The 23204-nt window shown below is 52.5% G+C and overlaps 6 protein-coding genes across 6 annotated transcripts; 2 read left to right on the top strand and 4 right to left on the bottom strand.

Annotated features, from left to right (window-relative positions):
* Nucleotides 1-13: 13 nt before the first annotated feature.
* GGS23DRAFT_608338 (glycoside hydrolase family 5 protein) lies at nt 14-1641 on the bottom strand (the record flags this gene model as incomplete). The annotated part of the gene is made up of 3 exons (XM_051520192.1): nt 14-1130; nt 1219-1309; nt 1401-1641. 3 exons carry the CDS (start codon nt 1639-1641, stop codon nt 14-16), a joined length of 1449 nt encoding a protein of 482 aa, XP_051367013.1.
* A 996-nt stretch (nt 1642-2637) lies between these two features.
* GGS23DRAFT_501707 (protein serine/threonine phosphatase 2C) lies at nt 2638-4924 on the bottom strand. The gene is made up of 3 exons (XM_051514475.1): nt 3965-4924; nt 2872-3882; nt 2638-2818 (listed from the first exon to the last, which is right to left on the bottom strand). The coding sequence occupies exons 1-3, from the start codon at nt 4711-4713 to the stop codon at nt 2704-2706; spliced, it is 1875 nt and encodes a 624-aa protein (XP_051367014.1). The 5' UTR covers nt 4714-4924; the 3' UTR covers nt 2638-2703.
* Nucleotides 4925-13072: 8148 nt separating this feature from the next.
* On the top strand, nt 13073-14431 carry GGS23DRAFT_501799 (uncharacterized protein). The gene is made up of 4 exons (XM_051514476.1): nt 13073-13193; nt 13274-13409; nt 13472-13678; nt 13788-14431. The coding sequence occupies exons 2-4, from the start codon at nt 13296-13298 to the stop codon at nt 14181-14183; spliced, it is 717 nt and encodes a 238-aa protein (XP_051367015.1). The 5' UTR covers nt 13073-13193; nt 13274-13295; the 3' UTR covers nt 14184-14431.
* GGS23DRAFT_501831 (uncharacterized protein) lies at nt 13775-15338 on the bottom strand. The gene has a single exon (XM_051514477.1). It carries the CDS (start codon nt 15102-15104, stop codon nt 14355-14357), a length of 750 nt encoding a protein of 249 aa, XP_051367016.1. The 5' UTR covers nt 15105-15338; the 3' UTR covers nt 13775-14354.
* A 427-nt stretch (nt 15339-15765) lies between these two features.
* On the top strand, nt 15766-19449 carry GGS23DRAFT_590859 (threonyl-tRNA synthetase). Its single transcript, XM_051517723.1, has 8 exons — nt 15766-16634; nt 16732-17150; nt 17207-17736; nt 17790-17822; nt 17954-17999; nt 18060-18305; nt 18391-18606; nt 18756-19449. The coding sequence occupies exons 1-8, from the start codon at nt 15955-15957 to the stop codon at nt 18935-18937; spliced, it is 2352 nt and encodes a 783-aa protein (XP_051367017.1). The 5' UTR covers nt 15766-15954; the 3' UTR covers nt 18938-19449.
* A 29-nt stretch (nt 19450-19478) lies between these two features.
* Nucleotides 19479-22838, bottom strand: GGS23DRAFT_590863 (uncharacterized protein). Its single transcript, XM_051517724.1, has 3 exons — nt 22238-22838; nt 21518-21907; nt 19479-21454 (listed from the first exon to the last, which is right to left on the bottom strand). Exons 1-3 carry the CDS (start codon nt 22261-22263, stop codon nt 20089-20091), a joined length of 1782 nt encoding a protein of 593 aa, XP_051367018.1. The 5' UTR covers nt 22264-22838; the 3' UTR covers nt 19479-20088.
* Between the last annotated feature and the right edge of the window lie 366 nt (nt 22839-23204).

Raw genomic sequence — 23204 nt, forward strand, 5'->3', positions numbered from 1 at the left:
TCGCGGCACCCCTTCAGCCCGTAAACTTGGTCACGTTCATGCTGGCGACCCAGGGCTTCCAGTAGTTCTCGATGGTATCCGGGTCGCGCCAGGCGGACCAGTCGTAGGAGGTGAGGCCCCAGGTGTCGGGCACGCCCTGGGCGCCGGAGCGCGCGCGGTAGCTGCCGGCGAGGCTCCACATCATCCAGCTGACGCGGTGGCGGCGCGTGAAGGCGCGCACGCACTCCTGCACTGTGCTGCTGTACAGGCTCGCGTCCTGCGCGTTTCCGAACTCGGAGAAGAGCACCGGCGTCAGCCGCGCCGCCGGCTCGCACGGGTTCGCGCCGTCGTCGCCGGCCGCCAGGATCTCGCACCCCGGCGACGGCGCCGCGATGCCCAGCGCGTTGAACCCGTTCCGGTACAGCGCCGCCTCGATCACCTCGCACGTCCCCGTGTCCACGTCCTCGCTCATCGGGTACAGGTGCAGCTCCCACACCACCTTGTCGCCCCACGGGTGCGCGCCCAGGTCGAAGTACGCCGGCGCCCGCCGCGCCGCGTCGCGGATCGCCGTGCAGCGGTAGCACGGCGCCGAGAGCAGGTTGCGGCGCGCCGTCAGCGCCGACAGGTCCTGGTCGTACTGCATGCCGGACCACGAGATCAGCAGGTCCGGGTTCGCGGCGTGGATCGCGTCCGCGCCGGCGCTCATGTTCCCCACGAGCGTGACCCAGTTGTACTGCAGCGCCGTGCGGTTCCATGACTCGCGTAGCTCGTTGCGCAGCGACATCGACACCACGTTCGGGTGGTCTCGGGCCCACGTCGCCACGTACGCGAGCCCCCGCCGCCACGCCGCCGCCTCGAAGTGCACGTCGTCGAACCACGCGTTGCCGTCCGTGTGGCTGCAGCACCATTGCGCCTTGCTGACATGCACGTCTGGGTGCACATACACGCCACGCGTCGCCGCGATCCGTGTGATGTCTGACCAGATCTCGAACCGCGTCGTCTGCCGCGTCCAGCCCGGGTTCCGCGCCACGATCTCGTCCGTCACCCGCGTGCCGTTCTCGTACCCGAGTGCCACTATCATGGCCACTTCCAGCGGCACGTCCTCGCCGCCCCGCTCGTAGATCTCGTCGACCATCTGGATTGCGTAGCCCCTGGTTTAGATGTACGGTCAGTTGCGAGAAAATCCCTCCTTATCTGTCCGTCGGGGTTTCACGGGGGTGGCAGCCTGCGCTCACTCACATGCGGATATAGTTGAAGCCGACGCTGACGATGTCATCTACGATCGCCTCGGCAGACTTCCATTCCAACCCCTCAGGGATCATCGTCTCGCCTACGCCGGGATCAGCCAACTTTGCTTTTTATCTATGCGGAACCGCAATTCCATTTCTCGTTCTTCTACTCCCAACACCGCCCCAACTTACCACTCATTGGCCAGTTCACGCCAGCCCAAGTGATAACTTCGCCGCGGCTGTTGACTACATCTCTGCCCCTAGTTTTGAACGGCCCGTAAGGCCACTCTCCGCTCGAGTTTCCTTGATGGCGGTTGATCTGGGCCCGCCAACGCGGTTCCAAGCCTGGAGAGAGCGCCGGCGCGACGGGAACCCACGATGCGCGGGCCAGGGTCGCGCAGAGCGATGGCCATAAAACGGCGGACGCCTTCATATTACCGGATTTGGGTCGTGATAACCACACTCGTAGGTCTGGCTAATTCCGCGAGTATGCTGCAAGGCAACAAGGGACGGAGTCCGGCTATTCTTATACGCATTTCCTCGGACCACGCCGTGACAGCCGTGGCAGACAAAGCGGTCTGGGACGAGCTGGGGAGCATGCCTTGAACTGCCCTTTTGTCTGCCCAGCCTACCCATCTGGCCATTCCCCGTGGGCAAGAAAACGCCACATTCGGCCGACACATATCAGGGGGTAAACTTATACGACAGCTCTCGACCCGGAGCCTAGCCGGTACTAGAAGCGCACCGTTCAGGTGACGTGGATGCGGGAAGGATACGGGCCCACTACGGACTGGACTGGCGAACTATCCCCTCCGCCATGCCGGCGGGTGAGAGAGCCATGTAACCCTGTGGTCCGGGGCAGCAGTGCCGCGGTGGGGGCTTCGCTGCGATTTACTCCGAATGATCCCACAGGATCGGAAAATTAAACCTCAGACGGAGCAGCCCACAGTGGTCCTATGGCGAGTGACGACGACAAGATCTAGGATTCGGTCTCGCGCCGGCTAGCGAGCGGCACGCTATACAAGATCGTACTGGCAGCACGGGGGCACGCACTACGATCATCCAGCACTACATTGTTGCTAGTAGTATCGGGGGTGGTTAGGAGGGTAGCGTGCGATTGCATATGTATGCACCAGCATGACAAGAATGGGCATCTCTTCACGTCCAGAGACGATCTAGGTGCGTGTCCTCGAACTGGTTTAGTATACAACACCAAGTTTTGTTTGGTATTCTATTGGCCTGTAGGCACCCGCCTCTCCAACGGGGGAGTACCTGAGAAGGGGTTCCTGTCTCCTTTTTGCCTCTTCATGTGTAATTCGATGATGCCAATACCCATAACCGATAATGCCCTGATCTCGGTATAACCCTCCCAGACAAAAATACAGTTCTACCATAACGCTGACGCGCGTTTGTGAGCTGGTTTCGCACCCTGCAGGAACAAATATTCGGAGCTCCTACGTTATACTACATGACGAAGCCTCTCTTCGTCGGGCTTTTATAGTCTCGCCTTAATGTGTGATTGTGGGGGGCTCGAGGCCTCTTCGTTGACAAGCACCTCTCCGGTCCTCTGGCCATTGCCGAAGAAGACGACTTGGACGGTTAAATCATCCCTATAGACCTGTCAGCCTCCCGTGTTAGAACTCGACCTTGTCCGGTCACTAACCTGTATCGTCTCGAAAACGGGGAGACGAGCGTGAGCAAAGCACATAGCTGCTCTTCGTTCTTGCCGCCGAGGGCGTTCCGGATGAGATGCGTAGCAACGTTCTTATCCTTCACCACAAATCGCTCCTTGTCGTCTGGAGACATGCCCCATTGTTGGTATCGGAATGGCGCCTTCTGGCCGTCCGCCCCTCCCTCTTTCCCGGCCTCTACAGGGAGACCCTGGCCGGGGCCGAAGAGCTTGGACCATGAGGTCCCGAATTTCGAGCCAGACTGGTCCGCTGCCTGGGTCTCGATCCATTTCCCGACGAGACCGACCACTTCTTCGTTGGTTAACATTTCCCAGAGGCCGTCCGTGGCCATGACCAAGAAATCACCCTTTTCAGGCTGGATCTTGGTTGTGGTGACGACCGGTTCGGCCGTGACGTAAGGCGGCGTTCGGAGGTGCGGCGACGAGCTCCGTGCGAAGAACGATGCCCGCAACCGCTCCGAGATCTCTTTACTCCACTTGTAGCTCGCGTCTCCAAACGCTCGGGTGGGCTCCAAGCCGCCCAAGACTCGGCCATTGTGGATGACGCGGTCCTCGCCCGGGTGGGCATTGCGCATCCGCGCCACTTCCTTCGGGTTACTTCCGGTTTGGTCCTCGGACAGGGCGGTTGCCGTCCATTTCCCGGAGGCGCTACGTCGGCCTAGGACAGCCCGGGAGTCGCCGGTGCACGCGACACGGAGGGTCTTGGAGCTGGTATCGTAGAAGGACAAGAGAGCGCAAGAGCCAGACAAGGCGGGGCCAAGAAGCTCGGCCGCCACTCGCTTCGAATTGGATTTCAGCACTCTCTCCACGCTCTCGTTCACGATCTCGTGGTCTAGCCGGGTAAACCCGAGCTTGATGGCGGTATCGATAGCTTCTGGTGACGGTGCCGTTCCCAATTGTTTAGCCGCCTTGTAGGTGGTATTTAGTTCTCGAGCGACGAAGCTGATTAGAGTCTGCCGGAGCTTTGCCGATGTTGTCCAGCCACTTTCGAGCGCTATGTTAGTCCTCGCGCGGACGGTTCTTGGAACAGGCTAGGGATATACGTGTGACTCGGGACGGTACGTACGCATGTCCATCGAAAACGCCCCAAAACATCCAGTCATCGGTGGCATGATCGGCGTCTTTCTTGTGCTCCTGTGAAACTATTTCTACGATCTTCTCCGCATGGTCGTCTTCTATAGGATTGTTACTGGCAAGCTGGACAACGTCATAACGTAAGACGCCTTGTCCCCGGTTTACCAAGAAGGAGACTTCGCTTTGACGGAGTTTTTCCGTGGCCTGCTCCGGGGTAAGCATCTCGAGCACGTTTCTTCCACTACCATCAACGTTCTTCGCTATCGGACCCTCGCCAACGAATGTGCCTGTGTGTATCTCGTCGGCCCCGACGACGAGGACATTCCGCGTGGGCGCGACAGTCTTGGCCAATTGGGTGGGCGTCGTCGAGAAGGACTTCGACCCAGCCTGCTCCAGATCGCTGCTCCCTTTGTACGTGTACCAGGCGCCGTACCCAACCAGGCCAGATACCAAGGCGACGGAGAAGCGTCGGAAGTACATGGAGGATCGCAAGGGTTCGCCTACAGCATAGTTTGGTCTCGGGGGAGAAGAGGGCGACGAGGACGAGGACGGCCGAGAGGAGGGGGGTGCGGACGCGGACGAGGTGGAGGACGAGGCAGACGACGACGCGGTAGATCGTAGACTTAGACCAACATTGCGGTGCTGCCAAAGAATGGGGCGACGCAGACGACTAGTACGCGAGAGACCCCGGACGGCACATTGAAAGGTCGTCCGAAATACTCTAGCAGGTACGCGACGCATTTGGGGGAGGGTTGCCGTCGAGGCACGGAGCGGTATATCGAAAATGTCGTCGCGAGAAGAACAAGAGGGAGATAATGTAGGCGATGCGGCCAGGACCAGTTAATAACCGAGTGGATCCTGGACGAGGACCAAGTTCAAGCGATTAGGTAAGATGCATCGAGGAACGGACCGTGATCACCTTCTGCTTTGGGTAAAAGGCGTTGAGCGCCGGATCGGAGGTACTCAGTAGATGGTATATCTTTTATAGAATGAAGCGCTAAGAAACAGGGGTTTAGATTTATACCCTTTGCGATACGCAATATACGTTCATCGTTTAAATTTATAAAATTTTGATTTTTTATAATAATTTAAATACTTATTAAAAACGCTACATAGCTAAGTTCTTTTATATTATTATATTATTTAAAGACAATGTTATATAATTAATAAAAGGCTTGTTACAGTTTTACGAGCTATTCATTAGGTAAAAGCCGTATATTAATAAACTAAAGTTAAACGAAGAGAAAAAAGAGAAAAAGGTACGTTATATAAGCTGTACCTATAATAGCTAGCCTTATCTTTTGTAAGTACTAAGAGCTTGATTATATATTATACTCTAATATTAACTAGGGCCTTATAATAGGTATAGCTTAATATATAAGGTTCCTTCCTAGAAAAAAAAGTACGCCTTATCGTCCTTTTCTTTAGCGTTTAGTTTTAATAACTTAACCTATTTTCTTTTACGCTTTAAGATACGCCTTCGTTCCTCGAGGTACGTTATTCGTTCTTCGGGTTATTATTTTCGCCTTTTAAGGTATTAATATTCCCTTAGGCCTCTTCTTTTTCCGTTTCTTTCCCGGGGTCTTTCGTTTCCTAAGGTATTATACCGGGTACCTCTAGTCCCCCAGCGTTTTTCCCCGGGTCTTATTCTTCCCCATAATTTCTTCTTTTTATTCTTTTATCTGGAAGTTATTACGTATCCCCGAGACTTCCTCCTCTTCTTTTGTAGGTCCTTCGGGTTTCTTCGCTTACCAAGTACGCCTTCCCGGTAGTTACTGTAGTAGTGCGGTAAGACATACCTTCTTAATATATCACGTAATACGCTACGATAGGCCTTATACCTATATAGAATAACCATAGCTCCCGCAAGTACTGAACAGGAGCAGCGTAGGCACGCTAACGGAGGCACGAAAAGGGCTATCCAACTGCCAACAACTGGCCCAGTGCCGATCAACCAAGATTACAGCTGTAAATAGCTATAATCGGTTAATCGGCCAGCTAAAAACGGCAGCTAGGAAAGGGAACTAGAAAAGGGCAAAGACGAGGATGGCTAAAAAGGCATGGCAAAAGGAGTAAATGGCTATAGGTCGTAATATCTATAGGTCTAAGTCTAACTAATGAAAATATAAGTACGCGATCCATATAAATATATATCGAAAAGGCTACGTAGCTTAGATCCACCGCACCACTATAGCCTCCCTAGTTTAATTAATCCGCAAGGAGCAATTAAACTCCTAATAATAGGTACGGTAGCTCTCGTTCCTATTTAACCTAATCCTAATCCTAATTAACCCTAATCAACTAAAAGCTAGCTAGTTCCATCAAAGGCCAATAGGATAAGTTAGGTAGGTCAATTGGGAACGATTGCAACAATAATAAGTAGGTAGTAGGGTAAATGACTACAACCGTACCTAATCCTAAACCTAATTCCTAATTAATCCCGAACCTATTTAATCGCTACTAACTAGGAGCTAAGCCAGTTTAACCAACGATTAATAGGAAACAGGAAAGATCTAATAATAAGAACTAGGCTAGCGGAGCTATAACTATAACTAACCTAATTAACCTATTCCTAATTAACCCTAATCGACTAAGAGCGAGCTAGCTTTATTAGGGCCATTAAGAAACAATAAGGATCCGTTAGGAAAACAGGAACTATAACGGGCAGGTAAAATAAGCGTAGCTCCCGTAAGAAACGAAAGAAATAATCCTCATACGATATAACGTAATCCCGTCCTTCTCGTCTATAACTATCTTTTACCGATCCTTTTTAACTAATTCCTAATCCTATAAACTAATTAATATATTCTATTCATACCCGACTATTTCTCGTGTAACTGTTCTAACTATTATTCGTCCGGTAGTATCTACCGGGCTTCCCTTAACCCTCGATCCCTCCCCTATACGTAATTCTAGGGGCTCTAGCTCTTCCTACTAACCATATATCGGTAAGGGCGACAAGAGGGGTCTCTAGGTAATACTATAACTATTCTCGACTATAACTTATAACTATTTTTTCTAGGCTTTTTTATTTAATATCTATTTAATTCGTATATCGCGGTATCGTTTATATAAGTCTTTCGCGCTAATCGGTAGGTCCTAATTAGGTTCGTAGGTATAAGGTATGTCGGTATCTTCTTAATAATTAAGGGCATCGTAGTACCTATCGATTAGGGAGGAGAAACCTCCCTAGGTACCGTAACTAACTAGCTGGAATAAAACAAGGGTAATCGGAGCTATCGATAAGCCTCTTGTAATTAAAATAGACTAATTAATAACGAACGGATGCCTTTAAGCGCGTATTATAAAAAGGGGGTGGTAGCGGTAACGGTATTAGATCAACTAAGGGCGAAAAACTGCCATTTAAGTACTGGTAAAAAACGACGGCAAAACCGGGTAAAACGGGTATAGCTCCTTCAAAAGAGACAATTAAGAAACGAGGATAAGATAGATCCACTAATCGGCGAACGAACTTTTAGGTAAGCTAATCAAAAGCTAATAGGAGGGCGTGGTTATTAATGGTCGCCATGGTTGTCTACCCTCCCTATTAATCCTAACCTAAAAAAGGCTCAATCCGAAAGCCACGAAAAACGGCTCTGGAGCCACGAAAATAGCTCCTGATTAACTAAAAAACAGGGAATCTCCTAATCGTCGTATCCTGAACCTGATGACTATAAAAACGGTCGCAAAAGGTCACTCCTAAGATAAGGTAAGGTCGAGCTACTAGGTAGTCGCTACTAAACAGGAGCAGCGTAGGCACGCTATAATGGAGGCACGAAATAAGGGCTACCCAACTGCCAATAACTGGCCCAGTGCCGATTAACCTAAGATCATAGCTATAAATAGCTATAATCGGTTAATCGGCCAGCTGAAAACGGCAGCTAGGAAAGGGAACTAAAAAAGGGCAAAGACGAGGATGGCTAGAAAGGCATAGCAAAAGGAGTAAATGGCTATAGGTCGTAATATCTATAGGTCTAAGTCTAACTAATAAAAATATAAGTACGCGACCCATATAAATATACATCGAAAAGGCTACGTGGCCTAGATCCACCGCACCACTACAGTACGAGCTATGCTATACTTATTATCGAGTTCATTACTTAATTAGATTACCATTTTTACTATTTTTACCTTAATTAAAGATTCGGTTTTATTATTAGATTTATCGTTCTCCGATTAGTATATCTATTTTAGTTATAGGCGCTTAAGTTACTTCGTTATTATAGCCGAATAAGTAGCTTTTGCGTTTTACCCCTTTTCTTCCCTTACTTCTTATGCCTTCGGGCTAGCGACTACTATATCTCTACGACTAAGGGGTATGGTCGAGATATAATAACTATATTAGATTCCTCGTCTCTCGATTAATATAGTAATACTAGTTTTATTTATCTTAGACTATCGTACGAGCTATAGTCTTTAATAGAGTATACTTTTAAGTAAACTTATCCAGGACTCTAGCATCGCGTACGCTCTGCTCCTCCTTATTACTTCTCTTAAAAGTTCTTTCTCCTTATCCTCTTCCTCCTAAGGTATTACCGGCGTTCCGGGCGTTATCTAATCCCTCGGTATATTATTTTCTTACGGCCGTCGTTCGTTTCCCGGGTTACGTTATCCGTTTCTCGGGTTATTATCTTCGTTCCCTGGGATATTATTACTTCCCGGGGCTACTATCTTCGTTCCTTAAGGTATTATTATTTCCCGGGGTTCTTTCTTTCTCTTCCTAAAATATTATTACCCCCTTAGGTTCTACCATCCCAATCCTCTTATTAAACCGTAAGGCTTTAAAGCCCTGCGTACTGAACAGGAGCAGCGTAGGCACGCTAACGGAGGCACGAAATAAGGGCTACCCAACTACTAATAACTAGCCCAGTGCCGATTAACTAAGATCACAGCTGTAAATAGCTATAATCGGTTAATCGGCCAGCTGAAAACGGTAGCTAGGAAAGGAGGCTGGAAAAAAGGGCAACGAAGAAGGCTAGAAAGGCATAGCAAAAAACGAGTAAATGGCTATAGGTTCTAATGTCTATAGGTCTAAGTCTAACTAATGAAAATATAAGTACGCGACCCATATAAATATACATCGAAAAGGCTACGTAGCCTAGATCTACCGCACCACTATAGCCTCCCTAGTTTAATTAATCCGCAAGGAGTAATTAAACTCCTAACAGCAATAGGTACGGTGGCTCTCGTTCCTATTGAACTTAATCAACCTAATCCCGATTAACCTTAATTAACTAAAAGCTAGCTAGTTTAATCAAAGGCCAACAGGATAAGTCAGGAAGAAACAGGTCAACTAGGCGATTGTAATAGCAACAAGTGGGTGGTAGGGTAGGTGACTAACTACAACCGTACCTGATCCTAAACCTAATCCTGATCAGTTCCGAACCTATTTAATCGCTACTAACTAGGAGCTAAGCCAGTTTAACTAACGATTAATAGGAAATAGGAAAGATCTGATAATAAGAACTAGGCTAGCGGAGCTATAACCTATAAACTAACCTAATTAACCTATTCCTAATTAACCCTAATTAACTAGGAACGAGCTAGGTTCATTAGGGCCATTAAGAAATAACAGGGATCCGTTAGGAAAACAGGAACTATAACGGGTAAGTAAAATAAACGTAGCTCCCGTAAGAAACGAAAGAAATAATCCCATACGATATAACGTAATCCCGTCCTTCTCGTTCATAACTATTACCGATCCTTTTAACTAATCCTAATCCTATAAACTAACTGATATATCCTATTTATGCCCGACTGTTTCCGTTTCTAACTCGTATCTAACTATTATTCGTCCGGTAGCATCTACCGGGCTTCCCTTAACCCTCGATCCCTTTCCTATACGTAGTTTTAGGGGCTCTGGCTCTTCCTACTAACCATATATCGGTAAGGGCGACAAGAGGGGTCTCCGGGCATTATCATAGCTATTTCCGACTATAACTTATAACTGTTTTTTCTAGGCTTTCTTATTTAATATCCTATTTAATTCGTATATCGCGGTATCGTTTATAGGTCTATCGCGTTAATCGGTAGGTCCCGATTAGGTTCGTAGGTATAAGATATATCGGTATCTTATTATAGTAATTAAGGGTATCGTAATATCTATCGGTTAAAGAGAAACCTCCCCAGGTACCGTAACTAACTAGCAGGAATAAAACAAGGGCAATCAGAGCTATCGGTAAGCCTCTTATAATTGAAATAAACTAATCGGTAAAGAACGGATGCCTTTAAGCGCGTATTATAAAAAGGGGGTAGTAGCGGTAACGGTATCAGATCAACTAAGAAAACGGCCATCTAGGTACTATTAAAAACGGGGGCAAAACCAGACAAAAACGGGTACAGCTCCTTCAAAAGAGACAACTAAGAAACGAGAACAGGGATTCCTACTGATCGGAGAACGAGCTTTTAGGTAAGCTAATTAAAAGCTAATGGGAGGGCGTAGTTGTTAATGGTCGCTATGGTTATCTGCCCTCCCGTTAATCCTAACCTAAAAAGGCTCAATCCGAAAGCTACGAAAACAGCTCCTGATTAACTAAAAAACAGGGAATCTCCTGATCGTCGTATCCTAAACCTAATGACTACAAAAACGGTCGCAAAAGGTCACTCCTAAGATAAGGTAAGGTTCGAGTTACTAGGTGGTCGCTACTAAATAGGAGTAGCGTAGGCACGCTAACGGAGGCACGAAATAAGGGCTACCTAACTACTAACAACTAGCCTAGTACCGATTAACTAAGATCACAGCTATAAATAGCTGTAATCGGTTAATCGGCTAGCTAAAAACGGCAGCTAGGAAAGGAGGCTGGAAAAAAGGGCAACGAAAAAGGCTAGAAAGGCATAGCAAGAAACGAGTAAATGGCTATAGGTCCTAATATCTATAGGTCTAAGTTTAATTAATAAAAATATGAGTACGCGACCTATATAAATATATATCGAAAAGGCTACGTGGCCTAGATCCACCGCACCACTACAGTACGAAGTCGTAATTATAAGACGACTATTAAGTTTAGCTTAGTTCTCGTTGTTACGGAATCGTCGGTCTGTTTACCGCTGTTTAAAGACCTTCGTTTATCTTCCGTTAACGGATCCTATCAGATCCGTTAAAAGGCGTATTAAGATACGCTGTTCGATTCGTTTAAAGACTATCGTTTATCTTTCGTTTAAAGATTAGGGACCTATCCTACCGTTCATTAGCAGAGTTCTTCGAGTTCTATTTAAAGGCATATTAAAATGCGCCTTCCCGTTTATTATTAACGCCGTTAACGCCTTTATCGAAGTATTATTATTTTAACTAAACTTATCGTTTCGTCGTTATTTTAACGCCATTCTTTCCTTATATTACGCCTCGGGCGTTTTTAACTCTTTCAAAATTTTCTGCCTTTTTTAACTACCGATTTCGTCGATTTCGTCGTTCTTTTATCTTAAAATTACCGTCTAAACTACGTTTTCTCGGGTTTTATTAGTCGTTTCTTCGTGTTATCTTTTATCGGTCCTCGTTCGTAGGTTACTACCGGTACGTATATTGAACAGGAGCAGTGTAGGCACGCTGACGGAGGCACGAAAAGGACTACCTAACTGCCAACAACTGGCCCAGTGCCGATCAACCAAGATCACAGCTGTAAACAGCTGTAATCGGTTGATCGGCCAGCTGAAACGGTAGCTGAGAAAGGAGAGGGACTAGAAAAGGGCAAGGAGGATGGCTAGAAAGGCATGGCAAGAAACGAATAAATGGCTATAACTAGTGATGGCTGTGATAGCTACAGGTCTAAGTCTAACTAATGAAAATATAAGTACGCGACCCATATAAATAGACATCGAAAAGGCTACGTGGCCTAGATCCACCGTACCACTACAATATCTAAAAGCTAATACCGCCTTTTTAATTATTAACTTAACCGGTTACCTATTCTTTAAGTATTAATATTGCCTTTCTTACTACGAATCTTACGTATTAAGATACTAATCCATTACTTCTCGTCGGTTCTCTTTCATAGGGGCTACCGACGCTGTAGTAGTACGGTAAGACATGCCCTCTTAATACATCACGTAACACGTTACGATAGGCCTTATACCTATATAGAATAACTATAGCTCCCGTAAGTACGGGATATACCATACTTATTATCGAGTTTATTACTTAATTAGATTACTATCTTTATTATTTTTACCTTAATTAAAGATTTATTTTTGCCATTAGATTCGTCGTTCTCCGATTAATATATCTATCTTAGTTATAGGCGCTTAAGTTACTTCGTCGTACCGTTATAACCGAATAAGTAACTTTTACGTTTTACCCCTTTTCTTCCCTTACCTCTTATGCCTTTAGGCTAGCGACTACTACATCTCTACGACTAAGGGGCATAACTAAGATACGATAACTATATTAGATTCCTTACCTCTCGATTAATATAGCGATACTAGTTTCATCTATCCTGGACCATCGTACGTACTATAGTCTTCGATAGAGTGCACTTTCGAGTGAACCTATCCGGGTCTCTAGCATCGCGTACGCTCTGCTCCTCCTCAATACGTATATTTAAAAATTAATACCGCCTCTCCGACTATTAACTTAGTACCGCTTCTTTAGGAGCTATATCGCTGTTCCTACTATTAATTCTACTCGTTTCGATACTAATCCGTAAAATAATTAAATAAAAGAAGGTTAGTCTAGCTTTTTATTACGGTTTTACGAGTTATTCGTTAGGTAAAAGCCGTATATTAATAAACTAAAGCTAGATGAAAAGAAAAAGGAGAAAAAGGTACGCCGTATAAGCCGTACCTATAATAGCTAGCTTTATCCTCCGTAGGTACTAAGGACTTAATTACGTATTATGCCCTAGTACTAACTAGAGCTCTATAATAGGCATAGCCTAATATAAGGCTATTATAAAACTCATTTTAAAAAAAAATTCTAAAAGATTAATTATATAAATTTATATTATAGTTAACATAAATAAAACTCATATAAAGTATAAAGTATTTAAAAAGCTTATAAAATTTTTAAATCTAAACTCTTACTTCTTAGTGCTTTTTATTATTAAAAATATATTACTTACTGAGTAGACCTTCTACTATTAATCGGGTTATGTGATCGTAAACCCCACCTCTCCCTTACTTTACAACTGCATATATAAGGCGCTACGGATATGGGTAGATGCATATTAATATAGCCCCGGCCCTTACCTGACCCTACCTGAAGAGGGACGAATCTATCGCAACGATCCGTAAACACAAATTATCCGCCTTGAATCCTTCCTAGAATACTTACTAGAATCACGAAGGGCTAATCTTCAATTCTCTGCAGTCCGCTCTATTTAGTCGGAGAGATGGCGGCCCCCGAGGGAAGACTCGCCGACGTCCAGCGTCGCGCTGCCGAGAATCCTGATGCGCGATACCGCGCCTTCGACTCCTATCCGTGGACAAAAGACCGCACTTTTGCTGTAGGTTCGCGAGACTCAGGCCGCTCTTAGGATAGCGTATTGACCGAGTTTCACAAATCCAGGAACTACTTTCGAGTGCGTTGGGGGATGCGCAGTCCGCCGACCTCAGCCTTGCCGAGGCATCTCTCCAGGCTCGGATCCAGAGATTCGCCCAGCAGACTCAGATCCCGATCGACGGTGACGCATACCAGAGTTGGCTCGCTCAGAACAACCGCAAGCCTCCAAGAATAGTAGCTGAGCAGACGGTTGCGATAGAAGCAGCGACAGTGGTACGTCTCGAGACTACGGCCACTACACCCTCCCGCGTTGCCTGCTTGTAGATGCTACGAGAACGCTCGGAGAGGAGATTAATAGTACCGCTAACGAAGCAACGACCAGTCAAACCCAGAAGATAGGAAATTCGCACGCCTCTTGGTGGAGCTGGGCGATCCTCTCGGCCACACTGCTCTCCAGCCAACCACGCCGGAGCCGGCTCAGGTAGCGGTTCCCAGCTGGCAGAACGCGGCACCGACAGCGGAGCTCTACGTCGAGAAGAAGGACGCCGCAACGACTGACCCTGGCAAGGAGCCGTACCCCAAGAAGTTTGAGGAGATAGTCGAGTTCCTACAGACCGGCAAGCCCATCCCGGGGATCAGGCAGATCCCCGACACGGTCGTCGAGGACCCGACTATCACTACCCGCGGCCGGCTCACGGCGCCTCCGAAGCCGTGGGAGGTCGGTCGCACCCAGTCTTATAACTATCCGGAACCTCCCGCGGACGACAGCGGCGTTTAGGATACGTGTGTTAATATGATGAAAGCACGATGCAGGAAGGAAGGAAGATGATCGTGAGAAATTGACAAAAAGGCACCTGGTTCGTTTAATATGTCATGGCGTCGGTAGTAAGGGAAGAGGTGGCGCGCGGTTCTAATTGCTCATGTGTAATCCGTCGCCGACCATACAGCGTCAGCTAAGCTCCATCCTATCCCCGGGGGAGTCAAGAATCTCCCCCTCCTCGCTCCTGGCGCGCAAGTCGCCCTTGGCTCGCAACTCACCCTCTAGCTCCAGGATGCGGGCCTCCTTGACGTCCTTGACGTGCTGGTCGAGGCCCTCGAGATTCTGGACACCGTGCTTGACGAGGTTGAGCATCATCTTCTCAGCGGACTTGCGCGGCGACTCCCTAAATCGCCAGCCGGTCTCGACGTGCAGGCAGGAGGTGTGGCTAAAGCCCGGCGCGACCTCGTAGGGCCCGCCCCGTGGCGGCTCTGGGCAGTAGGAGCGGATAAAGAAGATGTCGTCGAGCTCCATGCCATTGTCCGGGATCCACCGCCGCTGCTCGTCCTCGGTCAGGCCCGGTGCGGCCCCTCGCGTGAGGCCGCGCGCCGCAAGCCGCGCCTCCCGCTGCCAGCACTCTTGCCGGATCCGCGTCTTCTCCCGATTCAGCATCCAGTATATGTTGTCCTGGATCGCCTTGGTGTGCTCGTCAATGTCACCGAGCACCGTCTCGCGCGCCTTGTGGAGCTCGGATGGCAGCTCCGGCGGCGGTTTGGTGAGGTCAACCCGCGCGGCGGCGAATATGCTCGGTGCGATGGTCTGGAACGCCGGGATCTCCTCCCCGTCTACTGCGTCTTCCCTGTCTTCGTGGCGGCGATGCTGTTGCTTGAATGCGTCCCCAAGGCTATTCGTCCCCGCCGAGTTCGGTGCCGCCCCGGACATGCTGGTAGTAGCGGTGGAGCTACACGTAGCTTAGTGCTCAAGGGGAGTAACAATTGCGCGGAAAACGGTCCCAGATAGGCTTAGAAGTAGGTCGGGAAATACCGTCGTACGTATTGGTGCAATTCAAAACTCGCAACCCGGCGGATGAACCAAAGCTTTTCGCCGAGAGCAGAGCCCGTAGGTCGGCGAGTAGTTGAACAGATATAGGTATGGCCCGATATTTTATTTATCTTTAGGCAATTCGGCCCTGCCCAGGCTAGACCAGCGAGTCCTGTTTACCTCTGTTGCTATTCATGAACGGATAGAAGGGCACAATGTGCATAGGGCTTCACATTATAGAGGACAGCTCGGGTGCGTCACGTCAGGTGCGTCACGTCAGGGGTGTGATGTGGTGTGAGAGGTAGACAGGATTTGTTGTAGTTCAGATGGTGGTGCTATACCATATTCCATAATGTGCACTTTCATAAGATGCATATTCGTGTATGCACACGTGGAAATACCCATGTATCGCATGTATGTCTCTTTACAATTCCTATTCCGCGGGGTAGCGGGGCAAGGATAAAGGCATTGTACCTGGAAAAAAGGGGTTTGGTGCCTAAAGGAATGGCAATCAATTTCTGCCGCTTCTCAGGTATCTCTTATCAGCCCCCACCCCCCCTTTCCACCCCACCTCACCTGCAAACACCTGGAGGTTTGGAAAATCATAGGTGACTCAAGCATATCCGACATCCTCCTTCCGACCTCTTATCCTCTCTTCCTCTCCTCCTCTCCGTCCCCCTCGTCGCTACGCCATTGCACTGCCGCGCACTCTTTCCCACATTCGACTTCTGCGTAGAACTGCCGCAACAGTATGGCTGACGCTGGTTCTGGGGATGTCAAGAAGCTTCCGGTGGGCGGGCCGAAGCCAGCCAAGAAAGACAAGAAGAGCAAGTCGGGCGCTGAGGAAGCGAGCGCCGGCCCGATCGAGCTGAACCCACCCCCGGAGTACCTACAGACGCGTCTCGATCTATTCCATGAGTTGAAGAAGAAGTACGACGAGGACATTGCCAAGAGACCCCGCGAGAAGATCGCCATCACCCTGCCCGACGGCACAGTCAAGGAGGGCACCAGCTGGGAGACCACTCCGGGCGAAATTGCCAGGGGGGTCTCGAATAGCCTGTACAAACGCACCGTCGTCGCTAGGTTAGATGGAGACAAGAGCAAGTTGTGGGACTTGGAGCGGCCGCTGGAGCAGAGCTGCCGGCTCGAGCTGTTGAGCTTCGACGACGAACAAGGCAAGCAGGTGTTTTGGCATAGCTCTGCCCACATCCTCGGCGAGGCCTGCGAGCGGAGATTTGGCTGCTCCCTCTGCATTGGCCCCCCGACCACCGATGGCTTCTACTACGAGATGGCCCTGCCTGAAGGCGCCGCCGTCCAGCAGAGCGATTGGTCGCCTCTGGAGCGCATCGTCACCGACATCGTCAAGGACCGCCAACGCTTCGAGCGGCTCGAGGTGTCCAAGGAGGACCTCCTCAAGATGTTCAGCTACAAGTGCGTCGATCTGAGCCTCCCCAACCGACCACGTACGGTCAAAGAAGAACGCTATTTACATGTCTGCGTCTGCGGCGTGCTAACGAGGGCCTCCTAGCAAATACAAGCAATACCTCATCTCCACCAAGATCCCCGACGGCACCTCCACCACCGTGTACCGCAACGGCCCGCTGATCGACCTGTGTCGCGGCCCTCACGTTCCCGACACAGGACGGGTCGAGTCCTTTTCGATCCAGAAGAACTCGGCCGCCTACTGGCTCGGCTCTCAGGAGAACGAGTCCCTCCAGCGAATCTACGGCGTATCCTTCCCGGACAAGAAGAAGATGGCCGAGTATAAGAAATTCCTAGAGGAAGCGGCCAAGCGAGACCACCGGAAGCTGGGCAGGGAGCAAGAACTCTTCATGTTCCACGAACTCTCGCCTGGCTCTACCTTTTTCTTACCCCACGGCACGAGGATCTACAACGCCCTCCTAAACTACCTCCGAGAGCAGTATCACAAACGAGACTACCACGAAGGTCAGCGTTTGCCCCCAAAACCCCACAGTCGCGCCGTCTATCTAACCGTGGCCTAGTCATCACCCCTAACATCTTCAACTCGGAGCTCTGGAAGATCAGCGGCCACTGGGAATACTACCAGAAGGACATGTTCGTGATGGATGTAGACAAGGAGAAGTTCGGCCTGAAGCCGATGAACTGCCCAGGCCATTTCCTCATGTTCGCGCACGCGCCGAGGGTGTACAACCAGCTGCCTCTGCGCATAGCCGACTTTGGTGTCATCCATCGAAACGAGGCGAGCGGCGCCCTGTCGGGCCTGACCCGCGTCCGCCGCTTCCAGCAGGATGACGCGCACATCTTCTGCCGGCTCGACCAGGTCACCGACGAGATCTCGAGCCTGTTCGACTTTCTCTCCGAGATGTACGGCCTGCTGGGGTTCACTTTCAAGCTGCAGCTCTCCACCCGCCCCGAGAAGTTCATGGGCCAGAAGGAGACGTGGGACAAGGCCGAGGGCATGTTGAAAGAAGCGCTGGACAAGTTCGCGGCCGGGCCCGGGGGTGTTTCGTGGATACTAAATGAGGGCGACGGTGCCTTTTATGGTCCCAAGGTACGGTTCGAGCGTCCCCTCGACCGCGTGAGCATTTGTTAACGGAGGCTCAGATTGATATTGAGATCCTGGACTGCTTGAATCGGGTAAGTGCTTCTTTTTCTTCTTCCCACGTCTATTTCGTTGGATGCAAACGCCTCACCCCAGTTTCCTCCTCAGTTTCAAGTTTCAATACTCGAATCAGAAGCTAGAGAAATGAGACTGACTTCGGTCCTAGGGATGGCAATGCGCCACGATTCAACTCGACTTCATGGGCCCCGAAAGTAACGTGCCCTACCCCTCGCCAAGCGGTATGAATGAATCTCTCTACTAACGCGCGGCAGACTTCGGCCTCGAGTACGTCACGGCCGAGATACCCACGGCCAAGGCGAAGCACGACAAGCCGGCCGTCGAAGCGCCTGCTGCCGGGGATAAGGAGCCCCAGTCGCCGGCCTCCGCAGATCCGGCACCACCCCCTGCAGGTGAAGGCGCCCCCAAACGGGGAAGGGTGATCAAGCCTCTAAGCCCGGGCTGCGCGCGGCCGGTTATTATCCATCGCGCCATGGCGGGCTCGATAGAGCGATTCATGGGTAAGATTTTGCACCGGGGTGGACAGGCGGATATGGTGTAAGGGGTTGCTTAACTAGGCTGGGCTAACACGTCACGCGCGCACAGGTATCCTGATAGAGCACTTCGCGGGCAAGTGGCCGTTCTGGCTGAGCCCGCGGCAGGTCATGGTGATCCCGGTGGGGATGGGGTTCGTGCCGTACGCGCAGGAGGTTAAGGACCTCCTCAAGAAGGAGAAGATCTTCGTCGATATCGACACGACGGGCAACACGCTGCCCAAGAAGATCCGCAGCGCGCAGCTGGCGCAATACAACTTCATCTTTGGTGAGTTTCCTCCCCCCCGAGACCTCCTTCCTCCCCAACCCCTACGTCGCCCCCAGTTCCGTTTCCGCACCGTAGCAGCCTCAACACATCTGGCCTCTTCGCAACTGTTTTCGTTTTTTCCGTCTTTCTGACCGGTGGCGGCAACGCAGTCGTCGGCGATGAGGAGATGAGGGGCCGCCAGGTCAACGTGCGGTACCGCGACGACACGTCGACCCAGGACCGCGGCAAGCCGGTGCTGCTGGACGAGGTGCTCGAGAAGCTGCTGAAGCTGCGGGACGACCGCGGCTCGTACAACCCGTTCCCGGCGGCGAAGCAGGCGGGCGAGAAGTAGTAGTAGGTCCCCTCCTCGGTCGAGGGCGGGCGAACTAGCCGGGCTATACCCCTACCGGCAAGTCGCGACGTCGGGCAGTTGATTTGGCCCGTGGAGAGGGAGAGAGCGGTAATAGTGTGCGTGTGCATCATTAGGGGGGACGGGTAGACGGCTTCTTCCCGCCTAGCTAGCCTAGCCGTGTCCTGTATCTGGGGGTCGTAGCATCCCTCAGATGTAGAAGTAGAAGCAGCAGAAGAGGCGGGGGATAGATGTAGCGCCGAAGGCGAGATGTAGGCGAAGAAGAGGAAGGCGAGGATCCTTCCCCCTATTTCCGGCTGAAATGCGAGTCGTTCGCCACCCCCGGCATTCTTGTCCGCGTAGCCTCGGAACTGCCCTCCCTGTATGAGAGAGAAGAGAGTCGAGAACCCGCTTCATTACCTAGACCTCCCCTTCATAGACTTATTTGCCGATTACTTGCCCCCGAGCCAGCGCGACACCAACTCCCAGTCACCTCCTTCGCGTATGCCTGCTACACATCCATTAGCAGCAGCGGCAGCAACAGTAACACCGACAGCAAGTTCTGCGATTTCGCAGAGTAGTTAGTGCTAGTACCTAACGATGATGATAGCGATCGTATTTGTATCTACACGGCACCACGCTACCTACCGCTCCCTACCGCTAATCGCAGCCTCTCCTCCCGAACCTCGGCCGCGGCCGCAAGTGATGCGGACGGCAGCGGCATGCCTCACAGTACAGCGGCATCGCGGCGCTGTCGTCCGTCCCTCATTACGCATCCCTCTATTACCCACCCTTCGCCCCCCCCACGTCTCTCCTCTCCTTGCTGCTTTCCGTCTCTGCCTCCCCCCTTCCTCGTACCGAGAATCCGGGACCCGGAATCGGACCCGGGGATCAGTTGCGACTTCGGCTTCGCGGATCCCTTCTCTCTCCCTCTCCCGTGTCAATCTCTTCTGTATCCGCCCCACCCGCGTCTCCCCCCTTCTTCATTTATTTCCCTCGGCCTCTCTCGTGTCCGTCCGTCCGTCAGTTCATACGGTTCTCATACCCGCCTCTACCACGCACCAAGCCGAAGCCATAGTGCCTTGCTCCTATTTTTCTAATTTTTCGGTGGGGGAGAACGAGAGAAAAAAAAAATACAGCGACAAGCCCCCTGACTAGAAAGCCGCGCCGCCCACCCCTTCGCCCGCAAACTTCTTGACGCCGGCCTCGCTAAGCTCCGTCCGGAGCTCTAGCACTCGCGCCTCGCGCTCCGACCGGTCCCACGCTGCAAGGCTGCGCCGCAGCTTCTCCTCCTTGGCGTACTTCTCCGCTCGCAGTCGCTCCTCTTCCTCGCGCAGCTGCAGGTAGTGCGCTTGTAGCTCCGGCGCCACGCCTGCGACCGCCGCGGAGACCGTCGCGTTGCTGCCGGCGCCAGCGGCCGTCGCAATGTTGGCGTGACCGCCGTGGTGCGGCTGATGGTGGCCGTGGTGGGTACCGTTGCTACCGCTGTTATCTACCTTCCCGCCCGGTATGATCGGCGGTAAGCTCGCGAGGTGCTGCTGCGCGAGGCTTAGCCGTCCACCACCGCCGCTACTATCGGCCGCCGGGCCCTTGGGTGGGTTGAACGGCTTCGACTGGCCCACAGGTGTGGAGGGTACAGATTGGGACTGCGACTGCGGCTGAGGCTGCGATGCGGACGCGGACGCGGACGACGATGAACCCGCACGGGGGCCTGTGGGGATGTTATTGGAGCCCGTTGCCGATGAAGCCGAGGCTGGGGTCGCGGCCGGCGGCAGATTTCGGCTCTGTATCGCGCTGCCCCAACCCGCACTCCCTCCTCCTCGACCGCTGCCGCTGCTGCCGCCGCCACCGCGACCGTAACCGCCTCCCCGAGTAGCCACATATCCGCGGGGGCCCGATGGCGGAGCAGGGGTGGTAGGCCCGTTACTATCCTGTCGACCCGGCGCTGCCGGGGGCGCAGCGGGAGGCGGCGGGCGGGCGGGCGGCCCTATTGCCCCCGTAGGCTGGCTGCCGTAACTGCGAGTATCTCGAGGACCGGTCGGCGGTGCTCGAAAAGCGGCGGGGCCGCGCGGTGGAGATCTGGGGGGGGCGGGAGGCTCCTGTGCGGCGGTGGCGGCGGGGGGCTTCGAGGGGCTTTCCTTCTCTCTAGCGGCTGGCACGCCGTGCGAGGATCTAGATAGCGGCCTCGAGGGAAGGGGTGTTGGTGGGCGTGAGCGGTCGTCGCGGCGGGCTGGGGGCGGAGGGTGAGGTGAGGACTTGCGGGAGGCGTCCTGGGGCGGAACCGCCGCAGACACCGGGGGCTCACGATGAGGCGAAGGGCGTCTGTTGTTGCTGGTGTTGCTGGTAGTATTGGCGTTGTTATTATTGCTGTTGCTATACGAAGGACCGTAGCGATCATCGCGTCGGTCCGGACTGCGAGACCGAGCTCTGTAGGTATTGGCTCTCGGAGGAGGAGGGGACCGGCGAGGTGGCGTCCGGGCTCGACCGCGATCTCTCTCGAACGGGGATCTCGATCGTCGTCTGTACGGCAGAGTGGTTAGGGGAAGGGCGTTCAAGTCGCGAGTCTGGGATGGTGGGGGGAACCTTGAGTCGAAGCCCCGCCGAGGAGAGCGCAGGCGGTCCCTGTCATCCCGTCGCGGGGAGAATCTGCGTGGTGGGGGACTTCGCCTGGGGGGACTGCGTCGAGGAGGGGATCGTCGGGGCGGGCTTCTGCGAAGGCTGCGGCTTCTGTCCCGTCGTCTCCAGCTGTCGCCTAGCTCCCTGGTGTCGCGGCGGTCTCTCGAGAGCTCTCGCCGGTATCTATCCGCGCTTCGCGAGCGACGTCGGCCGGGGATGTAACGGTCGCTGTCCAGGGGCGGCGGGGTTCGGGCGCGCTCCCTGGGGGGGGTTCGGGCGCGCCGCGGAGAGCGGTTCGAGTTGAACGGACGATACGACTCGCCAGCGCCGTATCTAGTGACTTCTCCGTCATCGTATCTGGGGAGGTTCGTGCACAGTTAGCATGGTGAACGGCTCGATCATCGCGGTAGTGCATTTCGCGGGGAGGCACGCCTCCGGGAAAGCGGTGTTGTACTCGGTACCACAACAACTCCACGCCCAACAGCGGAGGCCGCTGAAGTCCACGCACGTAGACACGCGGAGATGGATATCCGCGCCCTGTGTATGCACGGAGATGTATAGTCTCGCGGCACACCGCACGAGCAGACCAGTCCGACGCGGATGGGTCATCTCGCATGGCGGCGAAAAAGAGGCCAGCGATCGGAAGAGAGCAGAGAACCAAAAAGGAAACGCTCGTCAGCATCTTACCTTCTACTTCGCGGGTCGCGATCCATCTTGGCAAGTCGGGAAGTGTCGTGCACTGCTCCAGTGTACAACGACGATGACAAGAGCAGAGGCAGCTGCGACAAGTGTCCGTCCTCCGGCGAGTGGTAGTCGTTGTCCTGCTCTTGCTGGTGAGGTTGGGGGGGTAGACGCGACGAGAACGGCGACGATGGTCGAGTCTGCGGTGGTGTGTCGCGAAGACGAAGGGGAAGCGTATGGTGAATGTGGGTGGAGTGGTGTGAGACGTGCGGCTCGCGGGTCTGCTGGTAGGACAGGGATTGCTCGGGCCAGTGGTGATCTTGAGGCTGCTCAGGTGGTGAAGGCGAAGGGGGGATCCCCTCTAGGAGGGAGAGAAAGTGGTCGGCCTCCTGTGCCCCGTCTTCTTCTCCTCCTCCTTCTCCTCCTCCTTCTTCTTCCTCTTCCTCTTGATGACGATAGTGGGGTGGCCGTGGCAGCTCGGCTCGATCTGCTAACGAGAGGCTACCGACGCGCCTGCTGGACGGTTGGGGAGTGCGACGTGATGCTATTCTTCCTCTCGCTCTCTCCGGTCCTGGTATGGGTCTGGATGCTCGTCCTGAGACTCGCCGGCTGCCGCCACGGCCGGCAAAAGGATGTTCTCGCCCCCCCCTGTGCCGCGTCATAGCGCCTGTCCAATCAGACTCCGGCGATAAAGCCTCCTGGTTCCCCACGGAGTAGCGGATTCGCCTATCGCCGAGCCTGAGTCAGCGAACCCTGCGAGAATTGTGCTCTATGCCTATCTAGGGAAAGCCGCACGGGGGCAGATCGACGACGACGACGACGACGACCGGAGGCTTAGGTAATGCAGCCCTCGACCGGGCGAGGCGCGAATACGTTCGGGTTGGCGAGGAATGAGGCTGTTGGAGTCGTTGCTGCTCGGTGCGAGTACCCGGCGAAGCAGGCGAGGAAACGGTTCCAGGCCGACTTGCTAGTT

The sequence above is a fragment of the Durotheca rogersii genome, assembly GCF_024521655.1.
Source record: "Durotheca rogersii strain YMJ 92031201 chromosome Unknown GGS23scaffold_70, whole genome shotgun sequence".
In the NCBI taxonomy this organism is placed as follows: Eukaryota; Fungi; Ascomycota; class Sordariomycetes; order Xylariales; family Xylariaceae; genus Durotheca; species Durotheca rogersii.

Bases quoted from the DNA above. Each gene is read 5' to 3' on its own strand.
- GGS23DRAFT_590863 (XM_051517724.1), bottom strand. From the start codon at position 22,263: ATGGATCGCGACCCGCGAAGTAGAAG. The intron at 21,908-22,237 runs GTAAGATGCTGA...GAACCTCCCCAG, and splicing joins CGCGACCCGCGAAGTAGAAG to ATACGATGACGGAGAAGTCA. The intron at 21,455-21,517 runs GTTCCCCCCACC...TCTGCCGTACAG, and splicing joins CGGCGGGGCTTCGACTCAAG to ACGACGATCGAGATCCCCGT.
- GGS23DRAFT_501799 (XM_051514476.1), top strand. From the start codon at position 13,296: ATGGCGGCCCCCGAGGGAAGACTCGCCGACGTCCAGCGTCGCGCTGCC. The intron at 13,410-13,471 runs GTAGGTTCGCGA...TCACAAATCCAG, and splicing joins CAAAAGACCGCACTTTTGCT to GAACTACTTTCGAGTGCGTT. The intron at 13,679-13,787 runs GTACGTCTCGAG...AGCAACGACCAG, and splicing joins CGATAGAAGCAGCGACAGTG to TCAAACCCAGAAGATAGGAA.
- GGS23DRAFT_501831 (XM_051514477.1), bottom strand. From the start codon at position 15,104: ATGTCCGGGGCGGCACCGAACTCGGCGGGGACGAATAGCCTTGGGGAC.
- GGS23DRAFT_501707 (XM_051514475.1), bottom strand. From the start codon at position 4,713: ATGCGTCGCGTACCTGCTAGAGTATTTCGGACGACCTTTCAATGTGCC. The intron at 3,883-3,964 runs GTACGTACCGTC...AGCGCTCGAAAG, and splicing joins GGCGTTTTCGATGGACATGC to TGGCTGGACAACATCGGCAA. The intron at 2,819-2,871 runs GTTAGTGACCGG...ACAGGTCTATAG, and splicing joins CCGTTTTCGAGACGATACAG to GGATGATTTAACCGTCCAAG.
- GGS23DRAFT_590859 (XM_051517723.1), top strand. From the start codon at position 15,955: ATGGCTGACGCTGGTTCTGGGGATGTCAAGAAGCTTCCGGTGGGCGGG. The intron at 17,823-17,953 runs GTAAGTGCTTCT...CTTCGGTCCTAG, and splicing joins TCCTGGACTGCTTGAATCGG to GGATGGCAATGCGCCACGAT. The intron at 18,607-18,755 runs GTGAGTTTCCTC...GCGGCAACGCAG, and splicing joins GCAATACAACTTCATCTTTG to TCGTCGGCGATGAGGAGATG.